Source organism: Ochlerotatus camptorhynchus, unplaced genomic scaffold (genome assembly GCF_037179485.1).
Source record: "Ochlerotatus camptorhynchus isolate MF236.1 unplaced genomic scaffold, CSIRO-AGI_Acam_v1.1 ptg000024l, whole genome shotgun sequence".
Lineage (NCBI taxonomy): Eukaryota > Metazoa > Arthropoda > Insecta > Diptera > Culicidae > Ochlerotatus > Ochlerotatus camptorhynchus.
Genome location: NW_027040516.1, coordinates 1122529 through 1141168, shown reverse-complemented (window position 1 = coordinate 1141168; position 18640 = coordinate 1122529). Strand labels below are relative to the sequence as shown.

Genomic DNA, 18640 nt, shown 5'->3' with positions numbered 1-18640 from the left:
GCTGCATTTAGTTAGAATTTCAGGCAGACCAGTGAACTGAGAAACTTAACCCTAAGCATTGGCATTCTGGAAAAGTTGATTAAGCACCCTTGAATCCTAAAGCACAGAATAAAGGCCGTTTGGAAGCATAATATAATCAAGGATAGGAGCTTAATCAACCCAAAGAAAAAACAAAATAGGATGAATAACTTAGTCCGACACTTTGATGTAAAAACATGCTACCGGAAGACGAGGTGACATTGGGCCAAAACTGAAAAATGTTTATTGATGAAAATATCTTGAATATACAGAAAATGATGACTAGAATACGCTTCTTGGAAGCCTACACGCAATCTTCAGCAATTAACAAGTGTCCACAATAGCTGCAATAGATTTGCAATATTTTATGATATTTTAGCCAAATTTATGCTTTGGCCCTATTTCACCCCACAAAAAGTTTCACATTGGTCTATTTGCATTTTTTTTTTTTTTTTTTTTTTGTTAAATGAGATATCAATTTCATTCAACCATTTTCACACGACAGTAGTAAATAAATAAATAAATTGATAGATTTATTCAGATGCTTAAAATTCTTTTTCTTGTTAAAATGTGAAAGGTCGGGCACTAACTTGTTTGTATAAAGAAAGAAGGATTAGTAATTTCGAATTTAATTCCACTATCTTAACTCTTTTGGTGCTGATGACGATAACCTGATGATTAGAAAATCGAAAAATGCGATTTTCCCGTCTTTTGCTACATCGTGAGTGAATTTGATATCATTGTGAATTCTGTTGATCTCATCTAAAATATGTGGAAGGGCTTTCCGTTTGTCTACGCTGAAGATATCGTCAACAAACCAACGGTTTGGTTATAGTCCTTTTTCCTTCAGGAAATTGGCCATGAAAAGTTCACACATGAAGGGGGATAGGGGGTTTCCCATTTGGGGCTCCTTTCTTCTGCTTGTACAAGTTACCTCGGAAAGAGAAGTAGTTCCTCGCTTCTCCATGCTGCAACCTCGCTTCTCCATGCTGCATCCTCTCGTTGTGTTAATAGCCAATCCTCCAAATAGTTGATCGCTTCCGTGACCGGTACGCTGGGAAAAAGAGCTTTGACGTCGAAAGATACCATAATCTCGTCCTCGTTGATGTCTCCTGAAGATTTTAGTTGCTGGGCGATCTCCTGGGTGTTACTAACTGCTTTACTCTGGAACACATTCGGCATACTCTGGAACTCTGAGACTAACCACTTCACTAGTTTGTGGGTTGGGGAACCAACTGCAGACACGATCTCTCGCATTCCATTTCCCGGTTTGTGGACGTTGGAGAGACCTTTGATCCTGATTATAATGGGATTGGATTCCCGTAAACGACCTGCTCCATCTCCTAATATTGATTTGCGCTCCTTCAGTGCTTTCTTCACGCGTTCCACTATGTTCTGTAAGGGGTCTACTCGAAGCTGTCTAAACGTTTCTTTGTTAATCTTCGTTGTCATCATGTCCTAGACAGAAAATCCTGAAATTTAATTGGACTTTTTTGATTTGTTTGGCCCACTGTCACTCCCAATTACAGTAACTTCAATGTTGAACAGAATGATTTTTTTGTTCCGGTTAAACCACTTTATCTTATTTTAGGTCATTCGTGACTCTGCGGATAAGATTTGAACTAGTGACAACTAGTGCGAGAGGCATGGATACTAACCACTACGCCGGTCTCGTCCCAATTATGTAGTTGAGTAGATCTGTGTCAGCAAAGCTTGTATAGAAGTATTTTGGTCATGCTGCTACTTTGGTCATGTATTGACGAAAATTCACGTTTTTCACAAGTTTGAGACATTGAGTTGTATAAAGATCATCAATTCAAATCATATTCATCGTTTTTCTTCTGAATGGTTTTAGGAAAATAAATAAGGCTTAAATTAGAGCACTTACCCTACAGTTCCAGTTCGAAAACTTAAACCAAAGTCTGAGCGATACAAATGAAATTTAAAATGCATTCATAGAGATTCCCATAAAACTTCAAACCATTCGCAGGACCACTAAACCTTCATCAATAGTTACATTTTTTGCATAGACTGCATATATTTTTTACCTATATTTCAGTTCCATGTTTTAATTATGTTTTTATTTTTATTTTTCCAGGTAAACAAGTTATGATACATATGAATATATTTCGTCGCATGTAAGTGAATTATCTGTATAAATAACTCGTCTTAAAAGTATTTCATGTTTACAACTGTTCAATATATGCGAAAGTATGTCAGTGTCACCTAACTGGGGAACATCTGCTCGTTTTCTGCCCAGTCTACGAAAACTGTCGGAAAACCGTTGACTTACCTGGATCCATACGAAAAATCCTATGCAATGATCCCAACGCTGAAGAAAAATTGTTGTTATTCCTAAGAGAAAGTCAACTAGTTGATAAAATATGACCACTTTGTAATTTATAATATTCGAACTTGAACTGAACGTAGCACCTTTTATATTTCCTATCAATTAGAGGCGAATGAATTTGTTAAAATTTAAAACCTCTTAAATAAAATAATAATAATAATAGTAATAATGTTTAAGATATACATTAAATTCTGTTTACACGTGTTTTTGACTGTTTTTTCGTCTACATAATTTCCTGACCGATTTTGATGAAACTGCTTCAAATTTTATAAATAATTTCGTAAAAGTTGTCCATTATTTCAGATAAATTTTAAAATAATTTAAAAATTTGATGACTTTGATGACCTCTGACCAACTGACTTTGATGATCAATTTGCAACTGATCAGTAATTTCATATACACACTTAGAAAAAATCATGTAAATTTAGGAACTCTGAGACTGACATGTACGAGCGTCAATTTTGACATAAATATGAGTAATAAAAGATGTGAAATATAGCTTAATCAAATGAACTTTTCGTTGAGTAACGAACTTTTCAGTCTTGGAGCACTTAATTTAACATGACATGTTTGTTTACGTCTCATCCTATATATCAAAGGTGGATTCAGTCTCGTGAAAAATTAGGTATTTATAAGTGTGTAGTTTTTTTATTTTACAATGGTTGGGAATATTGTTTTCAAGCTTTATAAACGATCAAATCAGGCTCAAAATCTGAACTATATTGGAGCTCATCACAGGATTTCTCTTCGAATTGATGAGAACTCTCTTAATTTATTAAAAACTCTGAACGCAAACCAAAAATGTATTACATTGACTGTTAGTTGCATTTCCTATCATCCTCCGCAGATAATGGTATAAGTTGCAGACGATGCAATGATTTTTCATCTTTTTTTGTTTCATGTTCTGTCAACACTTTCAAGTATTTAAGCAAGCATTTACCACACGTTTTATTTATAACATTGTAAAATGCCACGATTATCTCAGATTCCCGTTCAGCAGAAAAATCATACGAAATCGAGTATGATAGGTCATTAGTGCTTCTAGTTCACTTTTAGCCTATCTATGTTCCGAAGCATGGACAAAGTAGTGGAGAAAGCAACGTTCATGGTTCGAGTGCAGTCCGGCAACCATCTTCCTATTTTTTAGAATTTGTTTTTGAATCGTCCTAAGAGTTTCCATCGAATTATTCTTAGATTTCTCCTGATGTTCTACATACGTTGGAAATCTCCTTAGAATTCTACTGAATGTATTTTTAGATCTCCCTTTTTTCTGCAGAAATATATTAAGTTTCATTTGATTAACCCGGAATTCTTATCACAATTCATATCTAATTTTCCTCAACATTCCAGAAATTTCTAAGGAATCTTGATATAGAATACAGTTGCATTTTATCCACGAGTTCCTTTGGAATATTTCCAAAATTTGCTTGAAATTTCCTTGAAACTATGTACAGAAGTTCTTAGAAATTATGCTCCAAAAATCCCTTGAATTCTCTCAAGAACTTCAACTGTATTATTATCGAGATTCTCTTGGAACTCTTCTTAGGACTAACTCTGGGTTCTCCTCAGACAATCTCCTTTTAATTTGCTTAGAATTCTCCTCAGAACTTCCTAGGAATTCTTCACAAAACTCCCTTGAAACAATTATTAATTATGACCGGGCATCATGAGGTTTTCTAAATAACATGGCTACATGAATACTGCCTAGGCTATCTGAGGCCCCGGCCTGCACCGGTAGAGTAGTGGTAAGCGTGACTGCTTTCTCACCCTAATGGGTCTGGGACTGGCTTCAATCCCAGCCGAGGTCGGTGGGATTTTTCTGAGGCATAAAACTCTCTGGTCAAGTATTCCTTAGGAAGGAAAGTAAAGCTGTTGATCCCGGCCCATGTGCGTTGATGAATGGGTGCAATATCCTACGCAGGTGTGAAAGCTGCCTTCCTGCACATTCGATTGCCGTTAGTGGATGGAAATCGATGTCCGTCGGTGATTGACACTACCCAAGTAAATTTTTTTGTAGATCATGATTTAGACTTGTAGAATACTATAAAACCTCGATAAAACTTTCAATGTTACTTTGGTAGATTGCGGAACAAAGACCGACGTTAAATAAAGGAATGAAGAAGACGACGAGGCCCCAACCCACAATCACATGCACCTACTAATTTGATTGAAAATACTGAAAATTATCACACATCATCCAAAACGCCACCACACCCCGATCCCGTTTGGCTTGACAAATGGCTCCCATAGCCAAATTACAACCCGCTAATACGGTCAATTAATTAAATAAGAACCCCGCTGCCATCACTTGACACGCAATCGTGCCTTACGCAACCATCACCATCATGTTTCAGCGATATGACTGTTGTAGGGTTGGGGAAAACAGTCCATAATGCACCCCGGGAGTTAAATGACCCAACTCGTTTTTTTGTTACTTTCCCATTACTAATCCTATAATTTGATGCGCCAAAATGCTAGTTTAAATATTGAACTACAAAACGAATAGATCATGGGAAAGCTATGAAAAAACACACGGGGGATGCGTTTTACCCTGTCCTACCCTTTTAGGTACTCATCGACTGCTCTCGCTCCATTCAGCCGGAGACGACGAAGAATTGCTCCAGTTTACATCACACAACAGCATCAAGATCAGCGACACTTGGTACAATTTCGTGAACGCCGTGGGCCACCACTTCTGGTCGCCGGTCGTTCGTCCGGCCCACATGGGTAACCAATTTACCAAAAGACCGAAAACAACACACATCAAAGATCAACTTTCGCCGCGCCGCGGACCGCGGTGTGGCCATCAAAAGGTGCAGCGGCAGTGGCAAGCTGCAAAGGGCTCGGCCACGACCGCCGTGTAGTCCCGGTGGGAAGTCCGCACGACGCGGCGACTGCCCGTTTGCCATAGGTATAACTCCAAATGTCCATGCATCAGTGCAGAGCGCCGCCAATCGGTTGCTGCCCGTCGTCGTCACAAGGTCAGGTGCTCAGTGGCACGCATTTCTTGCGTCTACTAGAGCCAACGGGCCAAGAGGTCTCTGTTTGTTTTTATACTATGTTTTTTTTTTTTATGTAACTGTGAACCAACTCACACCGACTGAGGGTTGGTCAGCAGGCGTAAAACATAAAGTGTTTAGGAGTGTTTTTATTTGCTCGTGTTGGGATAGCGCAAAAACGCAGTAAAAAGCCTTTCACATTGAACTTGCTACTAACTATTGCGCTTGGTCCCCGGGGCGAATCAAAGTTAAGTTGCTCCAATTTTGATGGGTTTTCATGCTTTACATAACGACAAGTGCTTCGAGAATTGTGCAGACTTACGGGTCAAATTAGGTTCAAATTCGGTAGCCGCCGACTGGCTGGTTGATTGATGACTTCAATCTCATCTCGGTTTAAAGTTTATTACTCGGTCCAACCCCTTCGAAGCGCAGCCAGCAAACCATTGCACTTGTAGCAGCAGTGTCGTCGTTTTAGGTTGAAAGGTGAGAAAACAAGGTGCAATTGTTTTATCTTTTATGCAAAACGCAGTGGCAAAATGTGTGTATGGGTGTGTAGACTTAATTGCACGTTTGGCCTGCATTACTTTTAGCAGTGATTCTTTGACTTGAGTTTAAGACGGCTGCTGCCACGGCTTCTTGTAATCATTGAAAGGCGAAGGAAAAATCTGTTCCCCTGACGGTGGAACAATACCGTAATTTGTTTATTGTTTTGTAGCTTCTTGGTCGTGAGTTGATAGCACGTTGTTATCTAAGTGTTACAATCGCAATCGCAGAAGCTTGATTGTAGCGCTGATGCTGTTTGGATTTCATTAATTTCCATTTTAAACGAACGAGTTGGTCGCATGAAACATGCATATATCTACACGATGTCGTAATTACTGGAATTATGAAAGCAAATGAACGTTAGGAGAAGAAACTTAAATACTTCAGAAGTTCACAGATGACTGTCTTTGTATTTTGGGATCTGCCACTGTACCCATCATTTAACAGAATGTACTCACGAGACACCAGAAATCACAGTATAAGGTATACCGGGGCAAGTTGAAGCGCGCGGGGAAGTTTAAACGGAAAAACGATGTAGATTATTACCGATTGGGTATTATTGAGGAAGTGGCCAAAAAGTTGAACTTGCCCAAGTCTTTCATTCAGAGAGCCAAGGACCGGGAGGGACTGCATACGTATAAAGTGCATAAGGCTTCAAATCGCGACTAACGGCAAAATACAGTGAGAAAGTCACGGGCACAGAAACTGTACACCCAGATGCTGACGAAGCCTCATTGTCTCATCATGGATGATGAGACTTACGTCAAGCGGACTTCCGGCAGCTTCCGGGGCTACTGTTTTTCACCGCCCAACATAAGTTTGATGTTCCGAAGGAAGTAAGGAAGCAGAAACTTTCCACGTTTGCCAAGAAATACATGATTTGGTAAGCGATCTGCTCATTTGGCAAACAAAGTGCGCCGTTCGTGACTACCGGGACTGTAAACAGGTAGATGTACCTCAAAAAGTTGGAAGGGTTGTATACTAGATACGACCGCAGGGTTGGCGTTGGATAACGTCTGTTATGTGTTGTATTTAATTGTGTATATTAGATTTTAGGAATATTCCTTAATAAATCTTTTGCGAAAGTTTGGTGGCTGAAAAGGGCCGTTTTGTTGGGCTGATGTTGTTGGGTTTGCTCTACTCTGTCGCCCTGGAGGAGCTTTGGAATGATGTTGGTAGTTCGAAGACAGACAGCATCTCCCCTTCCAGCGTTCCCACACCCCAGTATAGTCCCCAAATTTAAGTGTAACTGTGATATTCTGGATAGAAATTGTCTTCAAAACTAACTCTTTGTCGAATTATTGGTGGCCCTGAAAAGGGCCGTTTTGGTTGTGGTTTTGTAATGATTGACTGAATAAATGATTATGTTTGAAAAAATTCAGTTTTTGCTCCGATCAACAACCATACGGGGCAATATGAGCACCCTAGTAAAAGTTAAGGTTTTGACAGGTTTTCACTAGAAAATAACATGCAGGAATCAAGTGAAATAGAAACATAAGTTCTTTTAGCAACAGTTACGTGTATTGCTCGCTGTAGAACCAGCGGATCAGTAAAATGTAATATAGTTAATGCGATGCTTGTTTTCTTGACTGCATATCTTATAATATTCTAGAGATTTTGAGCTAATGTTACATTTCCATTATTATCTTAGACATGTAATTGAATTTTGATACGGTTTTCATGGAGATGCATATTAGAAGCATTTTCAACAAGTTTGTAAAAAAAATAGATTGAGTTAATAGGTATTATGCCCAAACGAACGGTGGCCCATCTCGCCCCGTATGGTCTTCTTGCCCCCATCGCCTCTATTGGACTGAATTCGGAAACGCTCATGTCCAACCGGTTTTCGTTTTGGGCTGGACATTCTCTAAAGCAACATATTTAAAAAATCTGGGAAAATCTGGAACATAATTAAAAATTCTTGAAATAAACGTATTAACATATAAGTGATATCTGGGTAAGTATCTGGCAAGACGATTGAAAATCTGAAAAATCAAATAAATCAGGAATACTGGCAACGCTGTCTCGTTTCATGCCCGTAGAGACAACCGACACTCATCCCATTTTTAGTATTTTGCTACCCACAGTGTTTATTGTACCGTCCCTGTATTCATAATATGCTACTCGACGCAGGTATAAAACCACCGTCGACGGTCGAAATGTCATCATTACAGTTTCAGCATCGAACTGTTCGTGTCGTTCGCATTATGGCTGGACGTGGAAAAGGAGGCAAAGTCAAGGGAAAGGCAAAGTCCCGTTCGAGCCGCGCTGGATTGCAGTTTCCAGTCGGTCGTATTCACCGTCTACTCCGAAAGGGCAACTATGCCGAGCGTGTTTGAGCCGGTGCTCCCGTCTACCTGGCTGCCGTGATGGAGTATCTGGCCGCTGAAGTCCTCGAGTTGGCAGGAAATGCCGCTCGTGACAACAAGAAAACCCGAATTATCCCACGTCACCTGCAGTTGGCCATCCGCAACGACGAAGAGCTGAACAAACTTCTTTCCGGAGTGACCATCGCTCAGGGTGGTGTCCTGCCAAACATCCAGGCCGTCCTGTTGCCCAAGAAGACCGAAAAGAAGGCCTAAATTCGATCGAAGTTCCCACCCTTTAACAAAATCCGTCCTTTTCAGGACGACCAATTTGATGGTAAAGAGTTTCGTTTTCAAAACAGTTTCCTTCGTGGTGCGCAAGGAATGATAAAATGAATCCATTAAAAACATGGTTGAATCCTTCTGTCATGCTCTCCCTAGTTAATTGATATCCTCATCGAGTAAGTTCGATGATGGTTGATTAGTGTAGGCGTGTCTTGAATTCCAAGAAATTAACCAGTGCAGTGTTATCATTCCATCCATATCTAAAATTAAACCACGAATCCTTGGGAATGATCGTGGATGACGAATCGTCCTCATCTCATCCTCAGAAAATGGTACCCATTATTTTAATCGGCATCCTTTTGAAAAATTCCCCTCACAAAAAGGCTTTTCATGTACTGCCAGAGGGTAGGGGGAGAGGGGCAATTTAATTATTACTAAAATTAACGATGTGCGCTTCCATCGTGCAAACTTTATTTTGATTGCCGAAGCACTCAAAAAATTTACCACATAGGTATCTAATGGATGAAAACCATGTGAATTTCACATAGCTAAAAATCCCACCACAAAATCACATGAATATCAGGAGGCCGATGAAAGTCATGAAAAAAGTGTCGGAAAGGCATTAGAAAATTAATCGTTAAACTCTTTCTTGATAATGTTGTGGCCCTGAAAAGGGCCATTTTTCCAACGCGCTCGGCGTAGTTGCCCGGTGAATACGACCGACTGAGAACTGCAGCAGCTGGGCATTCCATGACGGCGGCCCAGTATACCGGAGCACTGGCACCAACGCACTAGGCGTAGTTGCCCTTTCGCCCCCAGGCTCTGCTGCCGTTGCTCTACTTCCGCTGCTCTGGTACTGCTGCTCTGCTGCTCTGCTGCTGGGTCGACGATCGGATACACAATGATGGAACGGGCGACTGACTTAAATGATCTATATTTCTTGAATTTGTGTGGTTTACATGTATAACTTATCAAGTGACACAGATGCGTCTTTTCAACTTTAGTTCCTGTAAAATTTCAATTATTATTAATTACAGTTCCTAGTCCTATCAGGCCTGTTTTAGAGAATGACCACCTTGGTGGGATTGGTTTGTTTGAAAATTTGAAAAAAGAGACTACTTATAACTACTATTTACAACTACAACTAACCTACAACTACTATGTACACCTAACCAACTATATACAAATTGCTTATCAAAGCATGTTCTGATAAATTACATTTTTGTGCAAATTTAGTCTTAATTTCGTTAATTTTGGAATCTATTTTGGCAATGCCTGCCTCTTCATGTAAATTTGTTATTCTAGTGTCGAAAGGACGATCAAGAACCATCCTCAGCACTCTATTCTGAGCGACCTGAATTTTGTTCCTGTGAGTCTGTGCACATGATTCCCACACCGGAGCTGCGTAGAGGATCGCAGGTGCTACGATTTGTTTGTAGACGGCCAGTTTGTTCACCCTTGAGAGGCGGGATCTGCGGCAAATCAGCGGATACAGACTCCTAACCAAGGCGGAACACTTGACTACGGTTTTCTCCACATGCGAGCGGAATAGGAGCTTTTCGTCAAACAACATCCCGAGATAGGTTACTTCGGCGGACCACTCAACCCTTGTGCCATCCATGATTACAGTACAAGAGGGAGCCGGTTTTAGTTTGGGTGATTGTCGATGGAGGAACATGATTGTTTGTGTTTTGGAAGCATTGATTTTGATTTTCCACGTGGTGGCATAATCAGCAAAGGCGTTAAGGCATCGTTGAAGTTTGTTCGTTATTTCGCGAGGCATCCTTCCTTTGACGGCTATTGCGGTATCATCTGCGAACAGGAAAAACACGCAACCGTCTCCAAGGGGAGGAATGTCGGAAGTGTAAATGCTGTAAAGCAAGGGGCCCAGCAGACTACCTTGCGGGACTCCTGCTGGGATCGAAAACGTGTCTGAGAGACAACCATTCAACGATACCTTAAACGACCTTTGCTGGAGGTAGTTACGGGTGATTTTAATAAGATGTAAAGGAAAGTTGAAGTTACAAAGCTTGTACACAAGTCCATCATGCCAAACATTGTCAAACGCCTTTTCAACGTCTAACAAGGCCATGGCTGTGGACTTGGATACAGCTTTGTTACTTCGGATGTTATTCATCACCCGCACTAGCTGGTGATTGGTGGAGTGCCCCTTTCTGAACCCAAACTGTTCCGGAAGGAGAATGTTGCTTTCCTCGACAAACTTGAGCAAACGATTGAGAATGAGTTTCTCGAACAATTTGCTCAGCGCTGAAAGGAGGCTGATGGGTCTGTAGCTTGAAGACAATGTTGGATCCTTACCGGGTTTGCGGATCGGTATGATTTTTGCTACTTTCCAGATGCTTGGAAAGTAGTGCAGTTCCAAACATCTGTTGAAGATAGCGGTTAGAAGAGACTGCACTTTCATGCTGAGTCTCTTCAAGATCAAGTTGAATATACCGTCAAACCCGGGAGCCTTCATGTTCTTGGTGCATTTCAGCGCTGAACAAATTTGTTGTACTGTAATCATATCCGCCGGAGGCACGACACAAGGGGAGGTATCTAGGTTTTGAACGCATTGCGCAACCTGATCATCGAGCGGACTTTGGATAGTCGAGCCAAGCAAATGCGATGAAGCGACATGCTTGCCGATCGCATTTGCTTTCTCCTGTGGGGTAATTAAAAGCCGATCGTCATCATTTTCGACTTTGAGAGGTGGAACGGGTTTGGGATGATTTTTCATGACCTTGGCTACCTTCCAGAATGGTCTGGAGCGGTCATCCAGATTCTGGACAACACGCCCGAAACTTTCATTTCGGAGTGAGTCCAGTCTGGAAGCAATCTGCCTATTCAGATCGGCCATTTCACGTTTTTTGCCCAGATCTCCAGTCCTCTGAAACTGGCGTCTACGAACATTTCTCAACCGAATCAGTAATTGGGTGTGGGAATCAATAGCAACAAACTTACCCCTCACAGGAACTTGTCGAACGTATGCCTCGTCAGCCATGGATATGGCCTGTTGGAGCCCTTCCAACGTCCGGTCGATGTCATCTACGGTGTTGAGTAGTGGATTTTCATCGATGTTGCTGTCCACCATTCGTCCGTACTGCACCCAGTTGACATGGTGGTAGTCTTTACGCAGGCAGCTTCTAGCAGGAACCACATTGACACCGACTTCAGTCACCACCGGTTGGTGGTCGGAGCTGAGATCGTTGTGCGCCTCCGGCTTGGATAGTCCGATGTTTGACAGGAAAAAGTCCAGCGTGGAGGGATTTCCCGCCGGAGAGATGAAAGTTGGTTCGTCCGGAAATTGCACAGTGTACAGACCATGTTGTGCGTGGTCGAACAATAGACATCCGTTCCGGTTCCTCTGATAGTTCCTCCAAGCTTCATGGCGGGCGTTCAGGTCGCCCCCAACGATGAATCGGGAGCTAGTACGGGTGATGGCGGTCAGGTCCTTCTTGAATTGGATTCCTAATCCGTTGCTTGCGGTACACTGGCGTGGGCAGTAAACAGCGATGAACCGGATGTTTCCAGTTGGTGATTCCACCTCCACACTAATGGCCTCGATGATAGAAGTGCGGATGTGGGGCAGAGTGCAAAACTTGATTCCCTTTCTGACGATGACCGCTACACCACCCCCCCTGGAGCTGGTGCGATCAAGCCGGATAATATTGTGGTCAGGCAACCAGAAGCTGTCACCGGACTTTAGGTGGGTCTCGGTTAGAAGAACCACGTCGATGCTATGCTTGCGGAGGAAGTCGGCAAGCTCAATCTGTTTTGCTCTTACAGAGCAAGCGTTCCAAGTAGCGATGGTTAGCGATTTAGACGCCATACTGGATGATGAACTTACCGAGCACTTGGATCTGTTCGGGCTTATTGCGGCACTTACGTAGAGCACCGGTCATGTTGACGAAAATTTCCACCAGTTCATCCGCTGAAAACAGATCGGGGTTGTTGTTTTGCGCTGGTGGTTGTCTCCAGAATCCAGGGGGGGATGGAGAGCTTTGGCCAGCAGAATCACCAGAAGTTGCTTGAGCGGAATGCACCCGCGAATTTGCTTGCCTTTGCTGAGGAGCATGAAGAGGCGGGAAATCCTCCGTCCGAAATGCCGGGACTTTGTCCTTCTTGCGTCCTGGTTGGTTGTTAACTGCCGCCTGTTTTCGGATGCGTTTGAAGTCCTCGCGTTTGGAGCACTGTCTGTCGGAACCTTGGTGAGCACCACCACAGTTGGCGCATTTTAACGCCACGGCTTCATCCGCAGGGCAGTCGGAAGTGGCGTGGTCTTGAGCGCAATTGCCGCAGCGTGGCTTAATGTTACAGTTGCGGGTGCCGTGTCCAAAGTTCAGACACCGTTGGCACTGAGTCACATCGCGATGGCCGCCACGGTATGGCTCCCAGCGGACGATGATGCAATTAATGGAGCGGATGGCTTTCAGCGCGTTGAGCGTCACCGTTCCCTTCTGGAAGTGTACCAGGAAAAGGCAATCCGGATACGCCTTCACATTCTCGTCTCTTCTTGTCATCCGATAGACGGCACTTGGGGCCAGCTTGTACCGGTCCCTGATTTCAGCTTCGATAAACTTCGGGTCGAAGTTTGGTAGGCCCCTGATGACGACCTTGAATGGTTTCTCACCGGGAATGTCGTGGGTGAAGAATTCCACCTTGGAAGTCCTCAGGTGGGCGACGACCAAGTCATACTCCGCTTTGGTACGGAGCACCACCTTGGTGCCGACTCTGCCCAACTTGTATTCGGCTTTAACGCCCAGCGTCGCTAGATCCGCGATGAGCTCATTAAGATGAGCATTTTTTACCACCAATGGAGGTAGCTTCACTTTTGCCGCACTCGGGCCGGCAGAATTTTCGTTGTCGATGGTGTCGCCGAAATCACCGATGTCGCTGGCGTTCGTTGCTGCTACGTCATCACGTCCACTCGCACCATCGGACTGGCCTTGGTTTTTCTTCCTCTTCTTGGATCGCTTCACCGTGGCGGAGGTGGTATTTCCAACATCGGTGGGAAGAGTAGCGTACCTATTTGAAATAGGTACACTCGTGCTACACTCGCCACTGTTCTTTTCCGCTTTCTCACGGAGCCTGCTCCGGGAGCGCTGTCTTCCCATCACACGATGCGACCGACACTACTGACGACGCGAATAAACGTTTGGAATAACTATCGAACAACTCGACAGAGCGAGCAAATACCGGACTGTACTGCTTGACGAACAAGCAGAGAATGATGGAACGGGCGACCTTGTTGGACGCTTATATAGTAGAACAGAAAATATCAGAGGTGTCAGATACTCGCATCTGATGTCTCAGTTGGAGAAAGTATAAAAATATAAAAAAAAATCAATCGATTTTCACCATCTTTAGACAATGGTTTACTTTTAACCATTTTTCAATAGTTTACAGAATGAAATCAATAGTTTTGAAACATTCAGTAAATTGCTAGAAATATTTCCAATCGATTGATGCCATTATCTCGTAAATCTATCGAGAGATGGTTGAGTTATTATCGTTCAAAATCTTTTAATTTTTCGTAACTCATCCAAAATGACTGTTTTCAATTTTGTACCCCCGTATGTTGCCGAAAGACGTTATCCAACGTCAAAAGTGTCTACAGAAGCGTCTGCTTCCTCTGTTGAAGCAACACGAGGGCCCTACGATGTTCTGGCCGGATATAGCTTCGTGCCACTATTCAAATGTTGTCCTGGAGTGGTACGAAGCCAACGGGTCACTTTTGAACCTTAGGACATGAACCCCCTCCCCCCCGCGACGCAACGGAACTAAGGCCCATCGAAAAATACTGGGCTATTATGAAGCAGGCACTACGGAAGCATCCCAGGGAGGTCAAACCTGAGGAAGACGACGAGTGCCTTGTACAAATCACACGTCCTCAGAGTGCCATCGCCATCCAAGACTTACGATTTGGGTATTTGTGCACAAGTGTTTTCCCCGTTACATGCAAAGATCCGCACTATGGAGGTACTTCTCAACGTGTCATACAAGATGTCCTTCGAAAAACCGACCTGGCGCGTAAGTAGAGGAAATCTGATCGTGAGAGATCGCCAAGAAACGATCCGCCTAGGTCTACGACAGGAAGTGGTGCTTCACATAAGCGAACCGTGGCCGTCAGCAAGCATGGGAAAAATCGATTCATTTTGCATTTACTACTCACTCACAAGCATACAACATCAGAAACGAACAGCAGCTTGTGCGAGCCGCACTGATTTCGTTCGTGTTCGCATTGCTTCTATTTTCTTCGATGAACGCGGAATTGAGCAAAGCAGACAGCTGAGCGTAACATGAATGATTCTGAGTGTAGTAGTGTGGATGATTCCTCTCTTATTATTTTTTCCCTGCTGAGCCTTTTACGATTGCATTCTGCTGAGTGAGCTGAATGAGAATTTAGCAGAAAGAATCACTTTTTATTTTCTAGCTTAAAACATACATTGACACATTTAAATTGCTGTTAATATGGAGAAAATGGTTATACTGTGACACATAAACATAAGCGTCAAGCAAATACCGTAAAACTGCTGTGGCCAATTCAACTGATTTAAATCAATGAGCCAAAAACTATCTGACTCGGCTATTTAAATCGTTAGCATTCGGATCTTAAGCATTCAATCTGGTTCTTCCTCGGTAGAGAAAATTTTTCGGTTGTCTTTCAGTTTATCCTTCTTTCCTTCTACTGCTGTTAGTTCTGAGTCGACCTGTAGAGTCACTTGGTTGGAAGAATTTACACTCGTTCGGCAATCGGTTTGTAGGTGAGGATAGCTATTTTGATTCTGTGGCACTCACGCGAGTGAATGAATTTTCCCATGCTTGGCCGTCAGGAGGTAACACAATTCATTTGACACATTTTTTGAAAATGTCGAAGGCGTTGCACGAATCACAGGTTTGGACCGAAACCTTCTGGAAAGGTTTCATGTACTACTGGTGGTTCTAAATAACAAGGAGGAGATCGACCACGAAGCATATCAGGTGTATGCTGAGGAAACGCGCCTACTATATGTAGAACTATATGGTTGGTATCCCTTGTCACCAACTGTGCATAACATGCTAGTACATGAGGCAAGCATAATCAAGAACTTGTTGATACCAGTCGGTATGCTGAGCAAGGAAGCACAGGAGACAAGGAATAAGTCTATTAGGAACTTCCGTGAACACCACGCTCGGAAGATCGATCGAACTGTTAATCTGGAAGATGTCTTCAAGCGATTAATGTTCACATCGGATCCAAAAATTTCTCTCCTAAACAGGAATGAGAAAATTCGAGCCCCTTTGAAACTGCCGGACACCGCCAAGCGCCTTGTGATCGATCGGTAGATTTCAATTGTTTTTTAAGCATATTATTATTATTATTAAATTATTATTATTATTTTTCATTTCCAGCTTCCATCAAAATAGGAAGAATTATGCCGAACCCGTTGATTGTTGTTGCTGTTATGTTGTTCAATTTTGTTTTAGTTCATTTTATTGATATCCTTGATCGTTATTAAAAAATCACAGCAACTAATTCCCTTTAATTTGTTTGTATCCAAAATTTCAGCTCAGAACGAGTTGTCAAAACATTTTTTTTTTGTGAGCAAACAGCTTAGATTAGTTGTAACTATTATTTTACATAAGCTTTTAGCTGGTTTTAGGAGAAATGACCAGTTATTGCCACTTTTATTCATGTTCTATGGCTTTTTTTTTCCTTAAAACTGACAATTTTCTAATTCAATTATCTCGAGTTTAAAAAATGCTACTCCTGCCATTAACCAAATTTCTTCTTTCCATTACTTTCCATGGATTTAAAATTGGCTTGCGGGTTTAAAAGTTATATCAGTTTGAAAAATACTTGTTTCTTACCTTAAAATGACTGTATATTTTCATTCAGTGATCCAAACGTCATAATTAGGTAATCGAAATGTGTGTTTTTTAAAGCTCGAAAGGTGTTCTCAACAAAAGTTTTCTCTAAATACAAAGCAAAAAGGTTATCTAATCTAATCTAATCTAAAACAAACGCAGCCAGTACGAGAAAGCATCCTGGAAAATGATTTGGTTAGATGAAGTCTAATCAGTTTTCTTGTCTAATTGATGTTTACAGCATATCTGAGATATAATATAAACATCAATACGGCCAGGCCTACTGCGTTGTATTTGCCGCAAAGATGATTCTTGGAAATGAATGGGAACATTTCTTGAATCTACAGGATGGAAGGATGCGTGGAAATACCATACCAAACGCTCCGAGTTAATCTGTGTAGTCAGGCATGGAAAATCATTTACAGTCATTTCATGCATTCACTTACATTCATTTGCCTCTAACTTTTTTCATCAACAGCATTCCGCAAAATGGTGTATACAGCTTTAGTAGGTTTTATTATTAGCTACAAGTTTTGCCCACAACTCAAATCTGTATCTCTTATTCACCACGAATTAGAGCAGGCAGAACTTGTTACTGTTTTTCAGTGAATGTAAAATACTGTTCGCTCTGGTTCGTCATGCATAAGAGTTACGGATTTGAACTGTTAACAAAAGTTTAAGCTAATAATAAAACCTACAAAAATTCCGTACATTATTTTGCGGAATGCTGTTGATGAAAAAAGTTAGGGGCAAATGAATGTAAATGAATGTACTAAATGATTGCAAATGATTTTCCATGCCTGTGTGTAGTTGTGTGTAATGTGTAAATATTTGTACAATATTGAAGAATGATAAAATAATACAATGGAAGGATCTTACTGAATTCTTCCTATGTTGGTGATGATTCTTTTGCGCTTAAAAGTTTCGTTGGATGCATCCGCTCCTTGTTTATCATGGGGTTTGGGATGCAGTTCCTCGTCATTGCTCGTGGATATGTTTAGTGATGTGATGGAGATCATTTCTTTCACTAGAAACTACTACTCCTGGCTGATCCACCAGCCTTGCATCGAGCTGGAACTGCAAGCAAGCAAGCAAATCAATTGCCTCCTCGCTCGAATCCTTCGTTGTGAGTGGTTCCGAAAGATACGCGCCCATTTTGGCTTGCAGGCAGCAGCAGGAGAAAATTTGCACGTTCAATTTTAACCTACTTCCACTGGATATCACCGTTACCTCCTGGACCTATTTTGTAACTTCCGGCTTCCGGATCGTTATGCACTTGTAACTAAACCCAAACGGACACGATTCAACAGTGTACATTAAAAAATTCAGCGGAGATCTGCTTTTTCGCAACGTTTCACGGCGGCGGCGAAGGAAGAAAAAACCCGGTTTGTTCACTCGCGGTAATCTTAAAAACTCTTTCAATCCTATTTTTTTTAAATAACCAAACACAGCACTAATAAACACACGCGAAATTATTGAACAAGTTTTCAAATGTCCAAAATGCACCCGCTAAAGGACTTATTGCACTAAATTTCCAATAATCATCTCGGAAAATAAAGCAGCAGCAAATTCAAAACACGTCAGTTTCAATGCATGGCCTACCTCGATCGCATCAAATACAAAGCGAAAAAGGTTATGGTCAAAAAACTGTTTTTTCATGAATCACTATAACCTTCTAGTTGTTTCAGTTCGTAGAATGCGTAGATGATGAGATAAAAATTTGACGTCTTGAACAAAGTTGCTTGGTTTTGCATCTTCTACAACTTTGAAGAAGTAAAAACATTCCCAATTCCCTGAAGAGTTAGATGTTTGAAGTCACCCTAAAACTGAACCACTCTAATGACTGATCCAATGAAAAGATGCGTTTTTTGATTACCAACAACTCTTTCGAAAACATCAAAATACAAAGACCAGTAGATTTTGCGGAAAACCCAATTTCCATGTATTTTTTCGCTCTGGACCACTATGCAGTGGAATTTGCGGCGTAACCCCCGACATTTTTGGAGCTTTGTCAACAGCAAAAGGAAAGATTCGAGTGTACCGTCCAACATGCTACTCGATGGAAAAGAGTCCACTTCTCTTAGCGAAGCGTGTGAGATGTTTGCTAAACACTTTGCATCTGTCTTCGATACAAATATGACAAGTGACGTTGAAGCTGAATCTGCTGCCTCTGATACGCTTAGTGACTTAGTGAAACTGAGCATATTCGAAGTAACTCGGGATATGGAACTTTCAGCAGCAAGGAGACTGAAAAGCTCACTCTCTCCTGGTCCAGATGGAATTCCGAC

The 18640-nt window shown here is 41.9% G+C and overlaps 2 protein-coding genes across 3 annotated transcripts in view; one reads left to right on the top strand and one right to left on the bottom strand.

Annotated features, from left to right (window-relative positions):
* LOC135707116 (lipase 3-like) overlaps nt 1–1470 on the bottom strand; it is a 48826-nt gene extending 47356 nt beyond the window's left edge. Inside the window, exon 1 of the mRNA XM_065228850.1 lies at nt 953–1470. Within this exon, the coding sequence (XP_065084922.1) occupies nt 953–1470 (518 nt within the window). The remainder of the gene's footprint in view (nt 1–952) is intronic.
* The window catches only part of Cda5 (Chitin deacetylase-like 5), a 552116-nt gene that overhangs the window by 277000 nt on the left and 256476 nt on the right, over nt 1–18640 (top strand). The gene's annotated exons all lie outside the window — the stretch shown is intronic.